At 34.4% G+C, this 21087-nt stretch overlaps 1 protein-coding gene across 4 annotated transcripts in view; it reads right to left on the bottom strand.

The window, feature by feature from the left end:
* The window catches only part of LOC124367913 (serine/arginine repetitive matrix protein 2-like), a 163910-nt gene that overhangs the window by 8760 nt on the left and 134063 nt on the right, over window positions 1–21087 (bottom strand). For 3 of the 4 annotated variants that reach the window (XM_046825112.1, XM_046825113.1, XM_046825114.1), the window contains 4 exons: window positions 14980–15045; window positions 10433–10508; window positions 8595–8648; window positions 1641–1700 (listed from right to left, as the gene is read on the bottom strand). In XM_046825112.1, coding sequence (XP_046681068.1) covers window positions 1641–1700; window positions 8595–8648; window positions 10433–10508; window positions 14980–15045 — 256 coding nt within the window. Of the gene's footprint in view, window positions 1–1640; window positions 1701–8594; window positions 8649–10432; window positions 10509–14979; window positions 15046–21087 lie in introns of those variants that run through there. The other variant, XM_046825115.1, reaches the window with a different exon arrangement.

The following is a 21087-nucleotide window of genomic DNA, read 5'->3' as shown; positions in this document are numbered from 1 at the left end:
CAGTTCTATATTTAATTTTAAAAATCCCATTGAAGTCCTGAAAATTGTCTTTGTTACCATCTTTGGCGACAAGTGACATGTAAATGATATCTCCATATGTAGTTGTTCTCAGAATTTTCATCATCCTTGGAGCTTTTGCTTTGTCAACACTTGTATTATATTCTCCAAATCTCCTTAATGTCCAATGTACAAAATGATTGTAAAGTGGCAAAATCGAAGCTATAGATTATGGAATCTGAGTAACAAGGATTTATACTGCTACAATAAGCAAGGAAGACGTAAATAGAGGAGAAGGAAGACAAAAAGATTCGAAGATCTTGAGTGTTAAGGGTGCTCTGGGGGGGGGGGGAGACATGTAAGGCTGTGAACTAATGCACCAAGTTACATACGGAATGAAGAAAATAATGAAAACAAAAAGAAGCCTGTTGAAATAAATTGTGAACTTGTGCAAGGGATAGAGGTGGGAACAAAGGCTTCGACCTGACATCACCGTATCTTATACCTGATTTATAAAGAAAAGAAGAAAACTGTGTGAGTTTTTATTATTTTTAATGTTCTCATCACCTCTAATAGCTCAGCTGATTCCAATCGGAACATTCATTCTCATCTTAGAGCAGATATTTCATCTCATTTATTTGGAATCCACTATATAACGTTTACTAAAAATATTGTTAAAAGTGTTCAAAAAGAATTTCCAAGATATTTATTTTTCAAACATTCTTCTTCATGCATTTTGAATTCCTTATAAAGACTTACAACTGTTGTCTAATATTTAAGAGCTAAAAGTTAGGTGCTTAGATCTATTTAACACATTCATTGCGTAACGTTTTTCATCAGAGACCTTCGGCCATTGTTTTATGTATATACTAAAATTTTGTAGCATCTCAAATGAGTTTCAATATATTTGTTAGCAGTGAATTGTTAAAGAAATGAATTACATGTCGTCAACTTGACAATATTAAAACGCTAAATAAAATTCACATAATCGTTCCTAAACTTAACAATAAACAATATGATGAAACAATTCGATTTAGCAGTTTCTGTAATAGACCTTGATATTTTCCATCAAAGATATAGTACATTTAAGGCAGGCGTTTTTGCATCCAGCAGAGTAATAACTACTCTGTTGTTTGTATGTTGTATGATATGTTGATTGTATTGATAAGCAGTTAACCCTAGCATTTTGGTTTATATTTTTTTGTTTAGTTTTCTGTTTTGTATACCTGTGTAATTATGTTATAATTTTAAATTTAATTTAATTTAATATTGTAATTATTTGTTAGTATTATAAACTTATAGGTTCTGAGTAAAAAATTTTTTTTTCATATCTTATTTTTTTCAATATTTGTAATGTAAATATTAAAAATCCTGAAAAAAGTTCATTTAAGTTAATTGGTATTTACATTGTTTGTATGATTTGTCTATTGACTTATACGTAAGGCTATTGTTATAGGCTGATTGTTCGCTGTTATTGAACTAAATCTAAATAAATAAATAAATCATGTTCTTTTTGTGCCACAACATTTTGTACAGAATAACCACAAGTGTTGAAAAACTGTGGCTGAACGATATTAGAACCAGAAGAAAGAATCGGAATTGAACCTTATCTCTACGAAATTCTTGAAGACGAAGATCCTTACCTTCAGTTCTGGTGACTGAGCCACCCTGGGTCTTGGTGGAGACTTGAGTTGTCTCTGATTCTGGAACACGACAAACCTTTCAGAAATCTGCATTTATATCTAGTAAACACGCATCTATCTGTCTAAATATCCCATCTAAAGATAAAGAAAGAATACTTTAGATTGCAATGATGTGACGTTAAGCTTTAATTAATCTGATAATTATCTTGTTTGAATTTTCTATTGTTAAAGGGTGCATGAAAGATGAGATAGTGATAGAAAAATTCTGTATCTGAAAGTTTACGAAAAAACTTATTTAGACCTGTTTTCGGGCATATGAGAAAACCTACGATACAATTGAGCATGTTTTGTAAATTTTGAACATACTGTAAAGAGGTCACTCCACATATCTGCAAATACTGTTTCATTTTTGTGTTGAAATATAAATATAGTTAGTAAAAATATTTAAAAGATAATAAAAATATAACTCACTGAATACAAAAACCTATAAAGTCTTAATAAAAATTCTTGTTACGCTATAACAAAAGTATAACTTTAAATGGTACGAGGGCTGTTGTGAAAATAATCTGTAAATTGTACGGAATAGCAAAATGAATTTAGCTTCACTGTCGGAAATTCACTAAAAGCGTATCTGAGTTGGTTTCTCATTTTGTTCAGCAGCTTTGCTATTAATACACTAGATGTCATCATAAAATCCTCCAAATAGAAACATTGCTATTACTTTGTCTTACAAAAATAATAAAGAATTCCTTTGAGAACGCTTTGTGTTGGGAACTTCATCACCAATCAATGGGAGCACTGGACAAAGGTATTGTATTTTTAGTGTTGAACTATGGACAACCCAAGGCCCTATGTAAGGGATGAAACGGACAGTTAACCATGTAAAAATGACTTTGTTGAAACAATAAATAAGAAAACCCAAGGAAATTTCATTGTGACGGAAAGAGAGTTTGATCTCTTCTGTCTACGATAGTACGTACTGAAGGCACATGGTATTTGCAAAATGGGTCTGCAAATGGTTCTTGAAGATCTAATAAAAGATCACAAAACATTACGCATGTGAGTTACATTAAATCAGACAAACTCTCTTACTTTAAACATATTTTAAGTCCAAACAAATTTCTTTTTTACTCATTTATATGATATGGTGGTCAATATGTTTGTGACAACAATAAAACCGAAAAGTAAAATTTACGGTTATGGATGTATGATTGCCCTGTTAGAAGTATAACGCTCCATTATATCTCATGCGCTGCTGATCGGTAAACAACCATTTCTTGGATTTTTGCCTTGTCTTCGGATTTCATTGAAGTAAGCATTGGAAGTCTATCATCTCTAATTCACCATATTTCTTTTATTTGGATTTCAAAAGCTAAAAATGAAAAATGCCTTATCAGAAAATTGTGTTATTTTCCCCTGACAGTTAAGGAGTCTGCTATCTTCTAGAAGCTAGATTGACGACAGAATGTTATGACACTAGTATACCAAAGAACGCTATGTCAGTTACCTTAATAATTTTGAAATTAGTTTAGTTAATTAAAGTGTATATAACAAAAGTTTAGCTGTATTTATTTTTTGTATCATAATTTTTCCACTTGTACGCAATATATCAGCAAATCTAACACGATTGCAAGAGAAGATAATATGGAAGGAAGGATTTAGAGACATCTTAACAGGGTGAAAGAAGGTGTGGCAGAAGAGATACGAGGATATGGATGACAGTGTTGGACTTTGTGCCAAACTGATCTTGGAACCTACTGATGATGATGGCAATTGATGACTGGCGGAGATTATTTTCTGAACAACCCTTGTACTAACTAAGTTAATTATGTACAGTGCAGCAGAAAATTAGAGTACAAATTTCGTCAAAACATAACAATTATAATAACTCAAAACGAACGGTTAAATCTAGATGCTACAGTCTTGATTATTGCTAGACACTAATGACTAGAACACAGGTGTAAAATGCGTAAACACAGCTGAACAATATTGTATTACACATTAATATTGATGTAGAGTTACGCTCAGTCTGAGTAGATGAAGCATTTAGAGAAAACAATGTTGGCCAACAAAATTTTAAAGTGTTTGATTAAAACGAAAACGGTTAAATTTGAGACAAACACTTAACATGTAGGGTATCCAATGTGTATGAATCTGACTTCTTATATGTTTAAATATTTTCTTTGGTATCCCTGAAATCAATAACAGCACAACAAAAAACAATGTCAGTGGACAGAATTTTAAAAATTCCGTGATTAGAAAACAAATTTTACTGAAATAATAGATTAAGAGGAAGATTTGAAGAAATAACATGAAAAACTTGTATTACTACACAAGTTTTAAAAGATGAGAAACCATGCATTCTTTTGTTTCGGTATGTCATAAAACAACGTTCCAAAGAAAAACAGAACTTACAAAATGTGAGGTGACAAAAATCAAAGTTTACTTCAAATAAAAAAATATACGTTTTACTTATCTGTACGAAAACCAAATGATACCACAACAATTTCTGTATTGCTGTATGTTCTGTTATTCTGAAGTTAATAAAACACAACACATTCTCTAGTGGTCAAGATCAAACTACATCTACAGCCAAAGAGTCTCTACAAGAGAAGATTAGGAAAGAAGTTACGGAGACTAAGCAATATCACGCATTGTTAAGTGCTGAAACATCGGGCAAAGCCAAACGAACAAATGAACGCAGAAAAGGAGAAAAGTGACTCACTAAAGTGGCTCGCTTGGCCCGGACCGTCGAAGGCACCCCACGTGATGGAATCAGAACACTCATTAATAAAGCACTGCTTTGAGCGTGTTAATCAGAACAAAGAAGTCAAATATAAACACCGAAACAAAAGAAAACAAGAACAAAACCATATCTATTGCACATGAAATACTTTTTACGAAGCGAAAACAAAATGCAGAACCGTGGGTGCACCATTCTATCACCAAAAGATCACAGACAATTGTTTTCGTCCACTATTGTAAATCTCAGAGTCCAACGCTACTTTCGTTTGGCCACTTCTTGAAATAGACTCTCAAATGCTTCATCGACATTGTCTAGATTGTCATCGAGCTTGATGGTAACGACTTTTTTCTGTTTGGACGTTTGCTTGGTGCTTTTTGAAGATTTCGAGGAAGATTTGAGGTACTGATCGACAGTCGACTGTTTCACAGCCAAAGTATCGGGAGTCAAGTGTGCCTCGTATTGTTTCGGGAATGCTAGCGTATGACTGGATTTGGTTTTCGCCAAACGAGGGCTTTTTGGAGGGGGATGTCTTCCTTGAGCCATCTGCTCCTTGACTAACTGATGCCAAGACTCGGACTTTTGGAGTACATTCGGAAACGAGGGGGATGTTGATGAGGGGACTCTTGAAGGGCTGACACTCTGATGGTCTTTCGGTGATGATTCAGACTCATATTGTTTACTTGAATAAGATGATAGACTCGAGGAGCTTTTTGTTGATGTCTGGACTACTCTACTATCTGATTCCAACTTTTTCCCGTAGGTTGGAGGGGAGTGGGGGACAGGAGGGGGTCTGTGGCTGTCCACTTCAGGGGGTTTAGAAAGGTTGTTTACGAGAGGACGGAACGCAGAAGCCGCTGATGAAATTGGTTTACTCTGGACGTTTTGAACTCTTTCGTTTTGAGGTGGCGTTACGGTCGGTGGTTTTGTCACAACAGGATAGGAATAACTATCAGTCGACACCTTGTTCTTTGTAGGTTTATCCGATGATGGTGAGAACTGTGTGTATGGGGGTGCGTTTTCTAAGCTTTTCCGTCTTGCCATTGTCGGCGAATGTGGGGATCTTGTTAGTAACGTTCTGAGCAGAGTTTCCGACTCGGCTCTATCATTGTCGTAGCGATGTTGTGTCCTGCTCGACACCGTGACTGCCTTCTGGCACTGCGCGTGGCCCATCACTCTTGCAACAGCAGTCTGCATCTCAGTGCCTTCACTCAACGAAATCTCATTGTCCTCCACATCTTGCGGGTTCCAGTGTGGACTTTGGGCTGCAGAACTATTCACGCTCTCTTCCAAATAAGGGGACTTTGATGTGCTGCTAACGCCAGGGGAGATATCTTGTCCAAGATCATATGGTATATTAAGATATTGTTTGATGGAGGGGGAAGAATCACTGATTTTGGACGAAGCCAAACTACCTTGGTAAGAGTTGTTTTCAAAGAGATTACTGTTGATTGATGGAGGTTTGAGATTATTCGAAGGTGGCTTTGGAGGTTCATAAATAGGTAACGACGATGGTGGTTCATAATATTGAGCAACTATCGATGGTGGGTTATAATATTGTAGTGAATCTGTTGCCTCATACGGTGATCCAACTGAACTGGTTTCCTGATTTATCTGTTCAGTTGGTGACTTATAGATGTGTCCCAAAACTAATGGATTTGGCACCAATGATTCATCACTAAATTTATGATGAGGTTCATCTCTGATCTGTAATTGAGACGTTTGTATCTGCCCACTTTTTGCATCAGTCTTGATTTTGGAGTTATCACTGTGGTATTGATCAGCATCAGGATGGCGATAATGATTTCCTTCTGTCTGAACAAAAGAACCGTTGTATTTCTGATATTCAGGAAATTTGGGAGAATAATCTTCAATTGATTCTGATCGAGAAGGGAGTTGTTTAAATGCAGATTTGGACTGGGAAGAAGTAGGCGATGGGTACGAAGACTCTTGTGGAAAATTGGCCAAAGGTTGCGTATACGTTGTGTGTTGAACGTAAGCTGGTTCTTGTGAATAATACGGAACAGAATTTGATTCCGGCATTAATGGTTGAACTTCTTGTACAGGCTTATGATGAGAACTACTGCCTCTGTGATCAGATGGATATTCAAACGGTTCCGAGTACTGTTTACTCAATGGTGGAGAGTTGATATACTGTTTAGGAGGTGAATATTCACTGCCGTCCACGTAGTCTTTTGTCAAATTTTTCTGTGGAATTTTGACACTTTTGACGGTTTCAGGCTCTGGCTGCCCTGTGAAGTGTCTATGTGCGGAAGCTATACTGGTTGAGAACTGTTGAGAAGGAGGTGTTTGATTTAAAGGAACATTTGTGTTCGTAACATTTGCATTCTTTGAAATCTGTTCAACAAATGGATGTTGCTTCACAGAGCTTGCAGCATTAAACTGTTTGTCTTGAATGGCAGGATATTGTTTGATTACAGGCTTAGAAGGAATATTCTCACCAGAAAACTTCTGGGTCGCCAATTGTTTCACAGTTCCACTGACTGTAGGAGCTACGTTACCGTTTACTACTTGTTGTGGAGCCTTGTTCTCGAGTACTTTGGGTTTTTGAAGAATATGATTGTTTTGTTTTCCCTGATTATTCGGCTTTAAGGGTTTTGGTTGTGGTTGCACAACCGATTTCTGTGGTTGCATGGAGAATTTCTGGGGCTGACTGAGTGGCTTCTTTTCTATTGGTTTGAAAGCAGACTTTGGTGCGTGGGAAAATTTGTTCTGAGGCTTAGGAGAAGGCTTGACTGTGAGTGAACCGATGATGACACCGTCCTCCTCCTGCTTGGAACTCCAAGGAAGTTTGTTTTGCAACGGTTGTGGAGATCTATTCTGCACTGCTTGGCGCAAAACAGGTTGATCGGCTTGTTTACTTGTAGTTGCCTGCCAACTCTGAGACAGAGATGGAAGAGAACCTTTAATCTGACTTTGTTTGTTATCCAATGGTTTTGATTCAAATGCTGTCTTAATATTTACAAACCGATTCGTCCATGGTTGTCCTCCCCGGGCCGATGGATTGTATGCCGCTGCTTTAGCTTCATTCTTATTCGTCTGTTGCAAGAAAGCCAAGAATTTTAAGTCACTTTCTGTTTTAGGTTTGAAAGAGGATTGAGTTAGTTTTTTCTCACTAACACCATTACTTTTAGTATGATTATCTCTATGTTCATTTGCAGTGCCAAAGTCATCCGGTGAAGAGCCTTCTATTTCGTACATGTTTAACGGTTTTGGAATATCAATTGTATTCGCCCTTTTCATTTTCTGCTTTTTACTACTCCGTCCATGAAATCTGCCTGGTGTGGACTTTTTATTATCTGTAGCAATTTGCAGTAATCTTTGAGCAGATGATATGGCATCTTCTAGTCCTTCTTGATTCAACATCAGATTCTGGTCTTCCTCTACACTGGACACATCTCCGTCGTCACTATCATAGCTTTCCTCTCTCTTATTGTGTTCTCTTTTGCTCTCTTCTTCTGAGATTTGCTTGTTGATGGCTGCCTTGTGAACAGCGATTTGCACAGATTGTGCCGGCGTAAACAGGACAAGACTAGGGTCGTACTCTAGGAGACTGCTGCCACTATCGACTTTCGGAACGTAAGTTAATGCAGCACTCAAAACAACCGGTTCTTCTGGGGTTTCCGCTTCAAATGATTCTACTTCTGAAGCAAACTCGCGGGTCAATTCAAGATCTTTAGGTTTATTAGGAGTGAATATGACTGGTCGGAAAACTTGAGAAACCGCTTTTTCCTCTTGATCGTCCAAATTTACAGAGGACTGACTCTCAACCGAAGGTATACCAGATGTTTCAGTCGATGCTTGCTGTTGACCTGTTTCTATCAGCCACCGCCTCGCATCAGCCAATTCCTCTTTGCTGACGCCCACTGTATGACGTTGGTGTCTTTGCCTGCGGTTGGCATACCTTTTCACCGGCGGCTCTGGTTGCGGTTGCGGATGGGAAGGGGTAGGGTCAGGAGGGGGTTCTGGGACTGTCGCGGGTGGTTGCAGCTTCAGACATGTCTGCAGGCGGGTGACTAGGCGCACGAGGGCCTCCCGCCTGACCGGGTCTAGACCGGGCAAAGCCGCCTCCAGCCGGGTCAGGGCACTCTGAACCTCTGCGAGTATCTCGGGACTCAGCAATCGGAAGTCTTCCCCCGATTCTGTTCCCGAATCGTCCACCGAGGGGCTCACAAGAGGCTCACACTCACCGGAGGCGTTGGCAGCACTGCTTCCTCCTGTCACTGCCACCAGATCGGCACACGCTGCAACACCAATACAAAATGTTAAAGCCACATTTTAAGTTCCTCTAAATTTATGCTATTTTGAGTTTTAAATCATTCAGCTTCATTCCTGATAATGATTACGGTTTAATCCTATAATGCTGATAGATGTATAAATAAAATACATTTTTATTACAATCATATAAGGTTTCCCAGAACATTTTATTTAATGCCCTGAGTTACCTAATGGAAGTTACAGCAAGTGAAACATTAATTTATCCTAGAACTAATACAGATAAATTGTCTTTGATTAGCTTACATTTGCTTATTCAGTCATATCTAATTTAACTATATTTATATATCCAAAGATAGCAAAGTGATTCCAATAAAAACACATAAAAGATACAGTGATATAGTTGGGCAAATCTACTACGCTTTCCTAATCTAATGATTCTTATATTTAATGAGCTTTCAAGGGGAATGAAACATTATATACAACTAATAAACACACAAAGTGACCTAATTGAATTATAATATTTTAAAAACTATTTTTTATTACATCTTTTTCCATAAATTACAGAACAATTATTAGAACATTATATCATCAATTTATGATGATGATACATCCGTACAGCAAACTTTTTTCACAAAAAATTAAAAAAAATAAATGTATGTAAAGTATTTATTGGAATTCAAAGTATACTTTTTAAGCCAATAGGTAAACAGGTCAAATTTCAACCTTCATGCAACACTAAAACCCTTTAAATATGTTATTCCTACGAGAATTTTTATTAACAAATGATAACAACTCAAGAAAGTTCACACAAGTCTATAGGCAGAAAACACAAACATTAACAGGACACAAACGTTGTAATGTCAATAACTCGAAAATATTTAAATCAAACACTTATACTAAAATTGTGAACTTATTAATAAATTCATCTTCAAATACTTACAGAAGGAAGTCCTGTTGAAGCACAAAAAAGGAAAAATACAAGCAGGATCAATTTTTGCATTTAATTAAATACAACAGGATTTATTTAAGTAAGATGAATTAAAATGATTAATATTTTTAAACGTAAGAAAAAAACCATGTTTAATACTGTTGAAAGTGTGCGATTTCTCTTGTCAACAAAATTCCAAAACATGAAAGCCCAACCACTCCTAAGGCTGGTTTTGGTTCAGATCATATTTATAACTTGAGTTTTTTTTTTTTGGAAATTCACAAATATCTGATCATTACCAAATTTGTTTACGGTGCAATTAGGTTCAGAGAAAAACGCTGTAAGAGACCTACCTGCGTTACATTGGATGTACAAGTAGATTTTCTATAAAATTATGAGTAACATTGCTATAATATTCAATGATATCCAGATTTTCTAAATATACAAACAGGTTTGTGGCAGTGCCAAATTTATACAGGGATAAAAAAACCGCTTCATAAAGTAAAACTGAAGTATGTTTCACAAAAAATATTTACGTTTGATCTTGAACAAGTACGTTTATCATACGTAACACATTAGGAGGGCTGATTCAATACGAATGTTGAGTTCGGCTCCATTTCACCTTCCGCTTAGTGTAGCAACTGAAACACGTTTTTACTTGACGTGTCTGTGACAATGTCAGATTTCAGATACTACACTAAAGCGGAAGTTGAAGTGGAGATGATCTCAACATCCGTATCGTTTGTCTATCATTCATTCGACAACAAGAAACGAGAGAGTTAGGTTACAGTAACAGGACTATGTACAGTTGCTGAGTGATGTACTTTACATGACATTCGTTACTGACGATTGAGTGACGCAGGCACTGTACACGTTACTAACCTTTGTGTTCAGCCATAACTGTGCGAAGGCGAGCTCGTAGTCTCCGTCGACCCTCGTAGTCCGTACACTGCTCCAGCTGCACACGATACAACACTCCATACAGCCATTGTATCACACAGTGTATTAAAAATACATTAAAAATGGCTCAATACAGTTACAAATACAAGTTTTTTCATTGACTCAACATTGGACTAAAAAGGGACTTTTTGGACTCAACGATTATTTACTGCCTGAGCGTTAGCGAAGCCTATCAGTCGAAGGGGCTGGAAAAATTCCATTTATTCCTATCTGTCTTTTCAATTAATTCAAATTCCTTATTCCACAAAATTCAAGTTTTTTACATAAAATAGAGTGATCAACAGTGTCAAAAGCCTTGCTCAAATCGATCAGTGTAGTTCCAGCCACCAGCTTATTTTCAAAACAATTCAAGACAACCTCAATAATTGCTTCAACACCCATTACAGTGGAGTGATTTGGTCTAAAGCCAAATTGATAAGGATAGATCAAATTGTTTGATGTAAAATACTGAAAAAGTTGCCTTATTAAAGAGGATTCTATTATTTTATTAATTATCGGGACTATTGTAATAGGACAGTAGTTCTCTAGTAAATTCTTGTCTCCTTTCTTAAATATAGGGGTAACCTTAGAAAATTTTAAACAGCTAGGAAACTGACCCTCAACTAACATACAATTAATTATATAAGTAAGAGGTACAATTATTACATCTATAATATTTTTTTAAAACAAAGTTGGACATTCCATATAAGTCTTCACTATGTGAACAGCTCATTTTGGAAACAACAGAAATAACAGTATCACAGTCAATTATATTCCATTTGAAATCATGTTCAATAACATTAACAGGGCAAGGATGTTCTCTAAGAGAACATCTAATTTTATTATATAAGGTGTTCTGTTGGCACACAACACCTTATAGAATAAAATTTCATACAAAGACATAAGAAGATTTCGTCAGACCTTTCAGTAATAGCAGAATATTCCAAATTTTGCCTGTAGTTCAATCACTTCGCTAACACTCAGCAAAATTACATAGAGTCACAAGCTTCATGAAATGAAATGCTCTTTAGTGTCACAAACATTTTATAATGTTGACGAGTTTTTTGCTTATGATTGGGAGACCACCAATTAAAAAGACTGACTAAATTCGTCGCTGGAAGTGGGAATGATTGGTGAATGAATGGATGTAGGTACGTTTGCAAAACTGTATGTTTGAATGAGATTTCTTGTGGTGTGTTAGGACAAAAATTTTAGCCAGTAAAAAGTAAAAATTTAACATTTGCCATGCGTTGTATAATGTTCCGGCAATAAAAAACTGATTTGATTTGATTTGATGAAGTTTCATGCAAATTTCAAGTATAGCTAGAAAAGACCAAGCACTATTCATAAAAGAAGAAAAAGTTTTTCAAGTGTTCTGAAGTACTGATGTGGTAAGAACAGACTCCCAAACATATAAGCTAGTAAGCTATATTAGCTTGAAATTTGTTGGACAATATAACCAGAGAAGCTGAAAGGAACATAATTAATTAAGATCTACAACTGCTTTTGATTCTAATTGGAAATTCAGATTACAGGATCCGTAGTATGGAGCCCACATTCTCTTATACCAGTTTAAACTCAATTTTAATTTGAAAACTTTTTAAGCTACAAAAAACTAGAACGTCACATTAATTATCTAATAAAATTATACTGAGTAATTAAAAATACAAATGAAAAGTCCCATGTTGCTGTGAAAAAACGTTCACCTGTTTACATTGAGCCATATAAAAGTTCTTGAGCCATTTTTTAAATTTATTTTTTAATACACTGCATACCATTGTAGCCTTATTTGGACTTAATCAGAATAATTAGAAATTTCAGTACAGACCACTAGTTCATTGGTTGGAACTAAAAGGTATAATTTTTTACAATGTAATAATTGATTTGAGATCTAACATTATAATAAGGACTTAAGCATGTAAAACTAGAGAACACAATTAGCAATAAGGTCTTATCTGGCTTTGTGTATTATGGATTCATCTGGGTTTTAAATAAAAAATTGTTAAGCAAAATCAAATGAAAATTATACTGTACTAGTAGTTTGGAATAAATACTTTCCTTTCTCAGACCAGACTTAGAGCAAAACATTAATACATCGTATGTGATAGTTTTAACATGAAACCTATGTAAAATTTAAATCAAATTGATAATTTAATGAGAATGTTTCATAACCAACAATTGCACATTAAAAAACAGAACTTTTTGATTTCTCTAGTAAGTGAGAAATAATTGAGGAACAAACTTAATTGTTGTAATAGATTTAAAGCATTTGTTAATTACATGAAAATAATTACACATGGTCATTAGCATTCATTCTTTACAATATTGCACTTTCTCTGTAATTATAATTAAGTGATGTATTATTACTGTTTTCTTTAATCAGGTTATTTATTATGTACCTACCATAAGTATTTTAGAAATTTTACATACAAATGTTTAAATGGGTGAAGCTCACCCATTTGCCTTTACCTCATTGCATTAACTTTTATTAAATGAATAACCATACCACATTTCAGTTCTGTAGCTCAAATCAGAGACAATGTACAAGTAGATGTCTAACTCACTAAGGTTTACAACTAGAACTGGCCATTGTATAGCACTGTGAAACTAAGTTATAATGTGACTTTAATATTTTGTTATTTCTTACGACCTAAATTTTTACTAAATTATGTTAATGATAGTCAGACAGACATATCTCTACGATAAATTGGATAAAAATGTGTTCTTTCCGCTCTATTAAAGAGAACTGATTGAGTTCATAGTTAACTCAACTAAACATAGTAATAAATTTGGTAGTTGTTTATCAACAGCTATTCCAAAATTAATAATTAAGAACAATGAAATACAGTGTTGAGATGTGGAATTGGTGCAACAATATCACAAAGGTAACTTCAAGGTTCAAAATTAAGTAATATTGGCATTTTTTAAATATAATGGTGATCAGTAAAGAAATTACTGGAATTGATAACCTAATAAGGACAATACATTTTGCAAGAAAACCTATAAGGATAATATATTGTGATCTTAATTATATACAGAGAGAAAACTTTTATTTTAGTACTAAATCTAGCAAACAGCTTGATTTCAAAAAGCATTTGAACAAAAACTTTACAATGTAAAATTTAAGAAGTTTGTTTCTTCGACGACGTAGATCATAATTTACATAATCTTAGAACCAATACACCAATACAATTTCAAAACGGCTATAACTTTACAAAGCTAAGTTTATTTATGCCTCTGTCATATCATTTAGGAATTTTTAAGTTTCATAACCGTACTAACAACACTGTAATAAAATCACTTTACATGTTTTCAACTAGCTTTCAGGACCAGCTATAGTGAATGACCTTAAGTTTTAACCTACAAAACCCCTATAAAATGGCAGGTTAATGACCTTGAGCTTTATCCTACAATATATTTTAACCTACAAAAGCCCTATAAAACTTCTGGCTGTAGTTGATGACCTTGAGTTTTAACCTAGAAAACCCCTATCAAAGTTCAAACACTGTTTATACCCTTATTTTTGGTTGTATAATTATTGGAGATAATTAATATGCATCAAAACACTTGAGTTTTTCCTGTAAAATATACATTTTTAACAGTAAACTAAATGGAATTTTGTTTTTTTTTTAATAAACAATTTAATATTGTAAAAATAGTGTGCTTGGATTCAATTAAATCTATCTTAACAATGAAATATCTGTCATACTGTACATTAAACTTAAGGGGTCATACAATTGTTTTTTGTATATTATATTGTTCTTATGTGAAAGATGGCTTTTAGTACTGGTGGTGAATAAGCATAGATGTACATAAACAGCCAAATTATTTCTGAACCCTTTAAATACCTTTTTTTAAATATGAGATTTTTTGGAGTTCTCCATGTCTATCCATGGTGATTTGATATTACTAGACCTATAGTGTACAAATACTTATTACGAAAATTGCTTTGGTGCACATCTAAAAAATATGTAGAAAATTCATTGATTATACCTAAAGTGTACCCATTTTATTTCCTGTATAGTAAAACATACATAAAATTAAATAATCAAAATCAGTATTGTCACAGACTTCTTAATTTTTACACAGGGATCGCTAAGCATCTACTGCCCTCAAAGTCAGCGACTAGCAGGGGCTGACAAGTACAAGCACGCACTGTCAGCTGATGTTCTTATCAGTCAGCTGGCAGAAGCTATAACTACAGGCAGCACAACAGCTGATCTGTCACGTTTGTGAACACACTCACTAGAGCGAGGGCTGACAAATACAAACACGCACTGTCAGCTGGTGTTCTTGTCAATCAGCTGACAGCACCTACAACTACAGGCAGCACAACAGCTGATCTGTCACGTTTGTGAACACACTCACTAGAGCGAGGGCTGACAAATACAAACACGCACTGTCAGCTGATGTTCTTGTCAATCAGCTGACAGCACCTACAACTACAGGCAGCACAACAGCTGATCTCTCACGAGTTTGAGCACACTCACCAGAGCCTTGAGCACCAGCTCGTCCCAGATACTCTCGATGTCCTCTTCTTTCTGTCTTGTAGTTGCCTGAAACAATAAAGCAGAGTTAGTGAACATGACAATTTCTCGACTTTATGACTTGAGTAGTAACTAGAAAAACCATTGCAGTAGAGCTTTTTTTTTTAGATACTGAGAAATCTCTCATTGCACTTAAGTCTTAAAAGGACCTTTGCCCTTGCTTCCGGAGTGACAGGATATTCAGGATAGGCAACGTCGGGGATAGGGGCCGCCTCCTTTCCAGATTCATGGATTTTAGACACTTATGTCATGTCTCCTTGGAAGACGACAACATTAGGCTAAATAAATTTAAAAATATAAATCTTTTGATAAACAAACAAATAATTTTAAGCTCTCAATCAAACAGTCTATACAAACTATGACCCATAAAATATATGGTAACAACATACTCACAAGGTAGTATAACTTAAATTTAAATTTGACTTGAAATTAAACCGTTGGTCAGAATATTGCATACACAGTTTTAGAGCAATTTTATGACGTGCAACTTATCAACTAACTGCAAATATGTTACATTTTGCTATAAAATGTTCCCATATATAATAATGTTATGATGTAAACAATCCTGAAATAATGTATACACGATTTAAACTCTTTGTAGCCATAAAAAACAAGTTATTTCAACAAACAATTATTTTCAGACCACACCAATATGGTTTTGAAGAATTTTTATTAAACACATGTAAAATAATAACGTGAAGCATTTGCTAACAGTGTAGTTTTTTAGTCCATGAACTAAACCATTTCATACATAAACCAAACAATTATACCGTTAGTTGTTGAATCTAATAATATATGAACTAATACCTAATTGTCTTAATCAGTTGAATAAACATTTTTAAGAAATTAAAATGAATCATATGAGTAGCAGCAGATATGAATTTATTACATACGATAAAAGGTGCTCAAGATAGGATTAGCATAATTACCATAGATAGCAAAGTGTTGAAGACTACTCGTTAATGTCACACCAGATGACAGACTAAGAGACAACACTGACAACTTGTGATAACTTAGACAACCAAGTGTGGGAGTCAATTGTGACCACTTCAAGCGAAATATGGCTAAAACGGCCAATTATACTTGCAAAGAGGTCAATGCTTTTTAAATTGACAACATCTGACCTCTAAACTCAGCCATGTAGTTTCTTCTTATGAAACAAAGATTATAATTGAAACCCCAATGCCTCACATGTTTTCCAGTGAGTTTTGTCTGTCGTGAATAATGTTTTGTTTATAACTTATTTTACTATATTAAGGAATTTTACACTTATATTGCAAAGATGCTTTAAGGGAAACTGTTAAACATTAAAGAAAGTCTCATTTAATGTGGATAGTTAGGGCTAAGAAACCCTGCACTCGAACACTAAGTGAGTTAACCTACAACCAATGAATGAACTTGAAAACAGACTCCTTCCGATGACAGAATCCCCTTATATTAGCCCCTTATATTAGCCAAGGATCGTTGTTGTTTAAAGGTTATCTTATCTCGATAGTGATAAGCTCTACGAATATATCACTGAAGGTACTATTCTAATTAAGATCAGCTGTTTCTATTGCTCTGTAATATCGTTATCAGTTGGCAGGCAAAAAAATCAAAGGCAGCCACGATAAATAGAGTGTTCAAAGTATAGGAATTTAAGTATGAAGGTTGTCAAATTAGCTTTTAAATGTCAAAATCAATTATTCCAAAAAATATCTATAGGCAGCTAAATGTTATCAGAGAGGGTATTGTGTATGGCCGACAACAAATGAGTAGAGATTCCAATAAATCAACCTCAAAACATAACCTAAAAATAGTTTTATTACAGGGCCAACCCAACAGTGTACAGACAATATTATAGTGAGGCAGAATTTTATTTGTAAAGATCTTGTTAAATATCTCACGATTAAAAGATAAATCAGATAAATAGAGTACTACGAATAAATCAATATATTATTATAGCATTGAAGTACCGAATAAAGAAGTTGAGGAGAACAGAAGTTTAATTAGAAGCTAATTAATGAAAACCGCGTGAAAGGTTGAAGAGAGTTGAATAAATTTATTACAACTGACTTTTAATTTAGATTTATTTAATTCATTAAAAGTTCTTATTGAGAAATGTTAAAATTTTAGTTTGATTTTATTTTAATAAAGCCTTTTATTATCAAAATCAAGACACGCAGACGACAGACATAAATAATTTTGTTATAGGATTCGCTAACGCTCAGCCAAAAACATAGTTGCATCGATAACACGACCAATTCGCGTCGACAAGTGAAACTACAGGCATAGCAGGCAGCAAGAATGGTTTCATATGTGTAAAAACAGATTTCATTTAAAAAACCACACATTCCACCATAACCACAACATAAATCTTAATACGTGTTGATGAACTGATAACTACAAGCAAATTATAAAAATCCTTGATGGACACATTATGACAACCTATCGAGGTCACATTGTAAAAAAAAAACTTGAGAGAACACATCAACAGCCTGGCAGGCGTTAAAAAATGATCCATCACTATTCTCACGTGAACCCATTACGTTCTGTTGTCCTAAACATAGCACCTTATTAATGGTGCGATATAAATAGAACGGGCACATCTCCTGAAACTGCTATATTGGGCCGTGACTACACAATCGCCACGGACAATACTTGGACTACCGCAGGGCACTGCACTGCGCTCCATCTGCCAATTAATACTTACCTTGCACACGTCTAAAGCTGAATGTTGCGTTCAAACATCTTTGTTGTCGGCTTAATACTGTTCAAATTTACATATAAAATAAAACTGGATTATTCAGGAATATTGTTATACAATTTTAATGCTCTGTATAGAACAAAGTACCTAGCTACATGTAAAAAGTCTACAATGCACTCGTAGAAGTAAGCAACGGCTGTAAGTTTAGACAACAAATTACGAAGCCAACATTATTGCTATAGGTGTTACCGTAAATACGATCGTATTATCTCTCCATATATTCGCACATTTAAATTATAAAATTTAAGAACAATTCAAATTTTAAATACATTGTACTTGATTAATTATAAAGTTTGCCACAATATTTCGTGAACGCTTAAAATATATTAAATGCGACGAATACCAGAGCTTGATTCCAGTGTTACGAATTCCAGTAAACAGGATTGCAGTTTTCTACGAATCATCCATTAAATGTTCAGCATGGAATTATATTCCAAACCGAATTTAATAACCAAAATACCGAGGAATCTTCACAAAAGCTTTGGAAATTTTTCTGGCGTAGGAAGTCACGGCCGTCGAGAAATCAAGACCTATAGAGCGGGGTTCAGTATAAATAGCGGGGACAAATTGCTGACTGAATGAGTTTTTAAATATAATTATTGTGCCCAAATCTGGTTTTATGAGTAGAATTTTACATTATTAAAACATTCAGTGCAAGTTTTTAAGTGACCGTGACTTCACTAGATTCTTTGTGCCCAAATAAGGGAACTTGAATTCAGATTTCTACCAGGTTATCTAATTGACGATGTTTATAATAGTAACAAAATTGTACTTTACAAACACAAATACAGACTGTTCCTTATGCCTACAGTAACTGATATATTTTGGTTGATAATCTCTAGAATCCGTAATGGTATTTAAACTTGTAGGGATTGTTGCAAAAGCTAGATGGCTAGGCATAGTTTTGCCTTCAATAGTTACCACTGTACCTATTTAATCTGATTCTATTTTATACAACTTAGTTTCGAGAAAAAAGGTTTCAAATATAAAATAATAAAAATAAAAATATTATATTATATAAAAATAATAAAAGGGTTCTCCGGAGATATTTATAGCCGTATTACGATAATTTACGCCACTTTGGTGCGATTCTATGACGTTTCTTATTGAAAACATCGGATTATTTCCAGAATTTTTTGGTAAAAATATTGAGATGCTTATGGCATGTATGCTGTGCCTGTTTGTAAAGTAAGTAATGGGTAATTATATGTAAAATGTAATACAATTCACCCATTAAGTTAGTCCGTTTAACTCAGTTTTAGAAAAATTATATTTAGATTGTTTGTCTAAACAAACAAAACATTAAAAACAGCCTCGAGGCGTGTAACCAAGGAATTGGGCAAAACTATTCTAGTAGTGGAGATTAAACCCAAAATGATTCTAGTAGTGGAGATTAAACCACCAATGCACACATTCAACACCAAAAAACTTATTTCAATGATAATAACACCATTCCTAAAGCACTCTTTGAATCTATAAAATGAAAGTCGTTCCCAAAAAGTCATAACCATGGTCAAATTCAACTAAACGATTAACTTGTTATCAAAAATGATTATACAATAAATGGTCAAACAATGCGTTTTGATAAATTAAATTAAATTTTGAACTACGAAAGTACCAAAAGTCACTTATTCTTTACATGATTAATTACAGAAACCATTTGTTTTTCTCGCTGTTTTCCTCAAGCTGACTTTACTGAGTTTCCATAGAAAACGTGACCACTGCCGTAACATCTAAGTAAGAGATACACTATAGAGAAAATATAAAGCTTGGATAAGTTTAATTTGTACGAAAAACATGCTATAATGGGAAGGATGTTTAGAGTAGACTTTATAAGAACAAATCAGTTTTTAAGACGATCTTCGTTTGAGCAAATTTCTTGTAATAGTGCATTTAGAAGCTGGAGGATCAATACAACAAATATAATAGTGTTTATGTTTAAACACTTCTTGACAGAATTATAATCGATCTAATGGTAAAAACCACGCGATGATATCAATTTGGCCAGACTTTAATACACTGTACAACCACTTGTTATAGGTGATTTGTATTGTGATGATTACGTAAGTAGTCTAGCGGTTTCAGATGATTAATTCTAAAGGACGGATAATTAATTAAATCACTTCCATTTTGGAAATTCACCTCAACTCGTCAGCGCTTCCGATAGAGTGCGAATCACATTGTTCATATTATTGACACTGTACTTTAATTAGCTGTTCTTACTCGCAAAGTAAATTTCAAACGTCTTAATCGAAACCTATCGATAAACTAAGAACTGCATATGGATTTCTAATAAAGAATAGTTAAGATATATTATTATCTTTTTTAATTCTTAATCATATTCTTTGTTTGAAGTTTGTTTTGACGATGGAAGGATTATGAAGGAAACAGGATTTTTCCGGACATTTGCCATCGTTCAGTGATACAAAAAAAATTAACACTACGTTTCGAGATCTGCAATCTGATCTCTTCTTCAGGTAAATAAGTAATCTAACAGTCGTAGGTGGTTGGTCGACGAATGCAGACGTATTGGGAACTGTATTCTGTAGTTTAGTTTTAATGATTAGTGTTGTGTTTAGTTTTTTATTAAGTGCATGTTTCAGAGTTAGTGAAGTTGACACACAACATGGTGGTTGTAATTTCTGACTTAGGCTACGCGTGTCTCATCGCTATGGTATGATTAGTTTATTTTAACCCAGTTTGTAATTATGTGTTAGGTTAGTTATTTACCTGAAGAAGAGATCAGATTGCAGATCTCGAAACGTAGCGTTTCTAACTTTTTGTATCACTGAATGATTTCAAATGTCCAGAAAAATCCTGTTTCGTTCTTAATCATAGTTTAAATTCGTTACAAAATAGCAGCACAATAAGCCAATACAATTAAAATGTCCTGGCCGTGTATTATTGTTTTAGATTGTGCGGTGTATCATTTAGTTTTAATTGAGCAATTTTACCTAGCATTTGTATATGATTTCAGATCACCGATTTGAGTACGACCAATGAATAATGGTGTGGCACTTATTAAGGGGAGACCCCCTCCTCGAGGATGAAAGAGGCGTGATAAACAATGCCTTACTACAATAAAGCGGATGTCTATTCGACCGTTTGTGAGTTTTGTTTACTGATAAATGCTATATTCCATTACAAAGACCTATTTTGTCCAATTATTTTTGGACACAAAATATCATGATAAGTACAATTTTATTATACACAAGTATATTATGCCTTCAAATCCATTACTTAGTATGTAGGAAGCCATTTTTATAAGTCTGATCATAAGTCAGAAATTCCAAGCGGTTCATTAT

This window comes from Homalodisca vitripennis, chromosome 8 (assembly GCF_021130785.1).
Source record: "Homalodisca vitripennis isolate AUS2020 chromosome 8, UT_GWSS_2.1, whole genome shotgun sequence".
Lineage (NCBI taxonomy): Eukaryota > Metazoa > Arthropoda > Insecta > Hemiptera > Cicadellidae > Homalodisca > Homalodisca vitripennis.
Note: the sequence above shows the minus strand (reverse complement) of the source record. Positions and strands in the feature narration are given on the sequence as shown.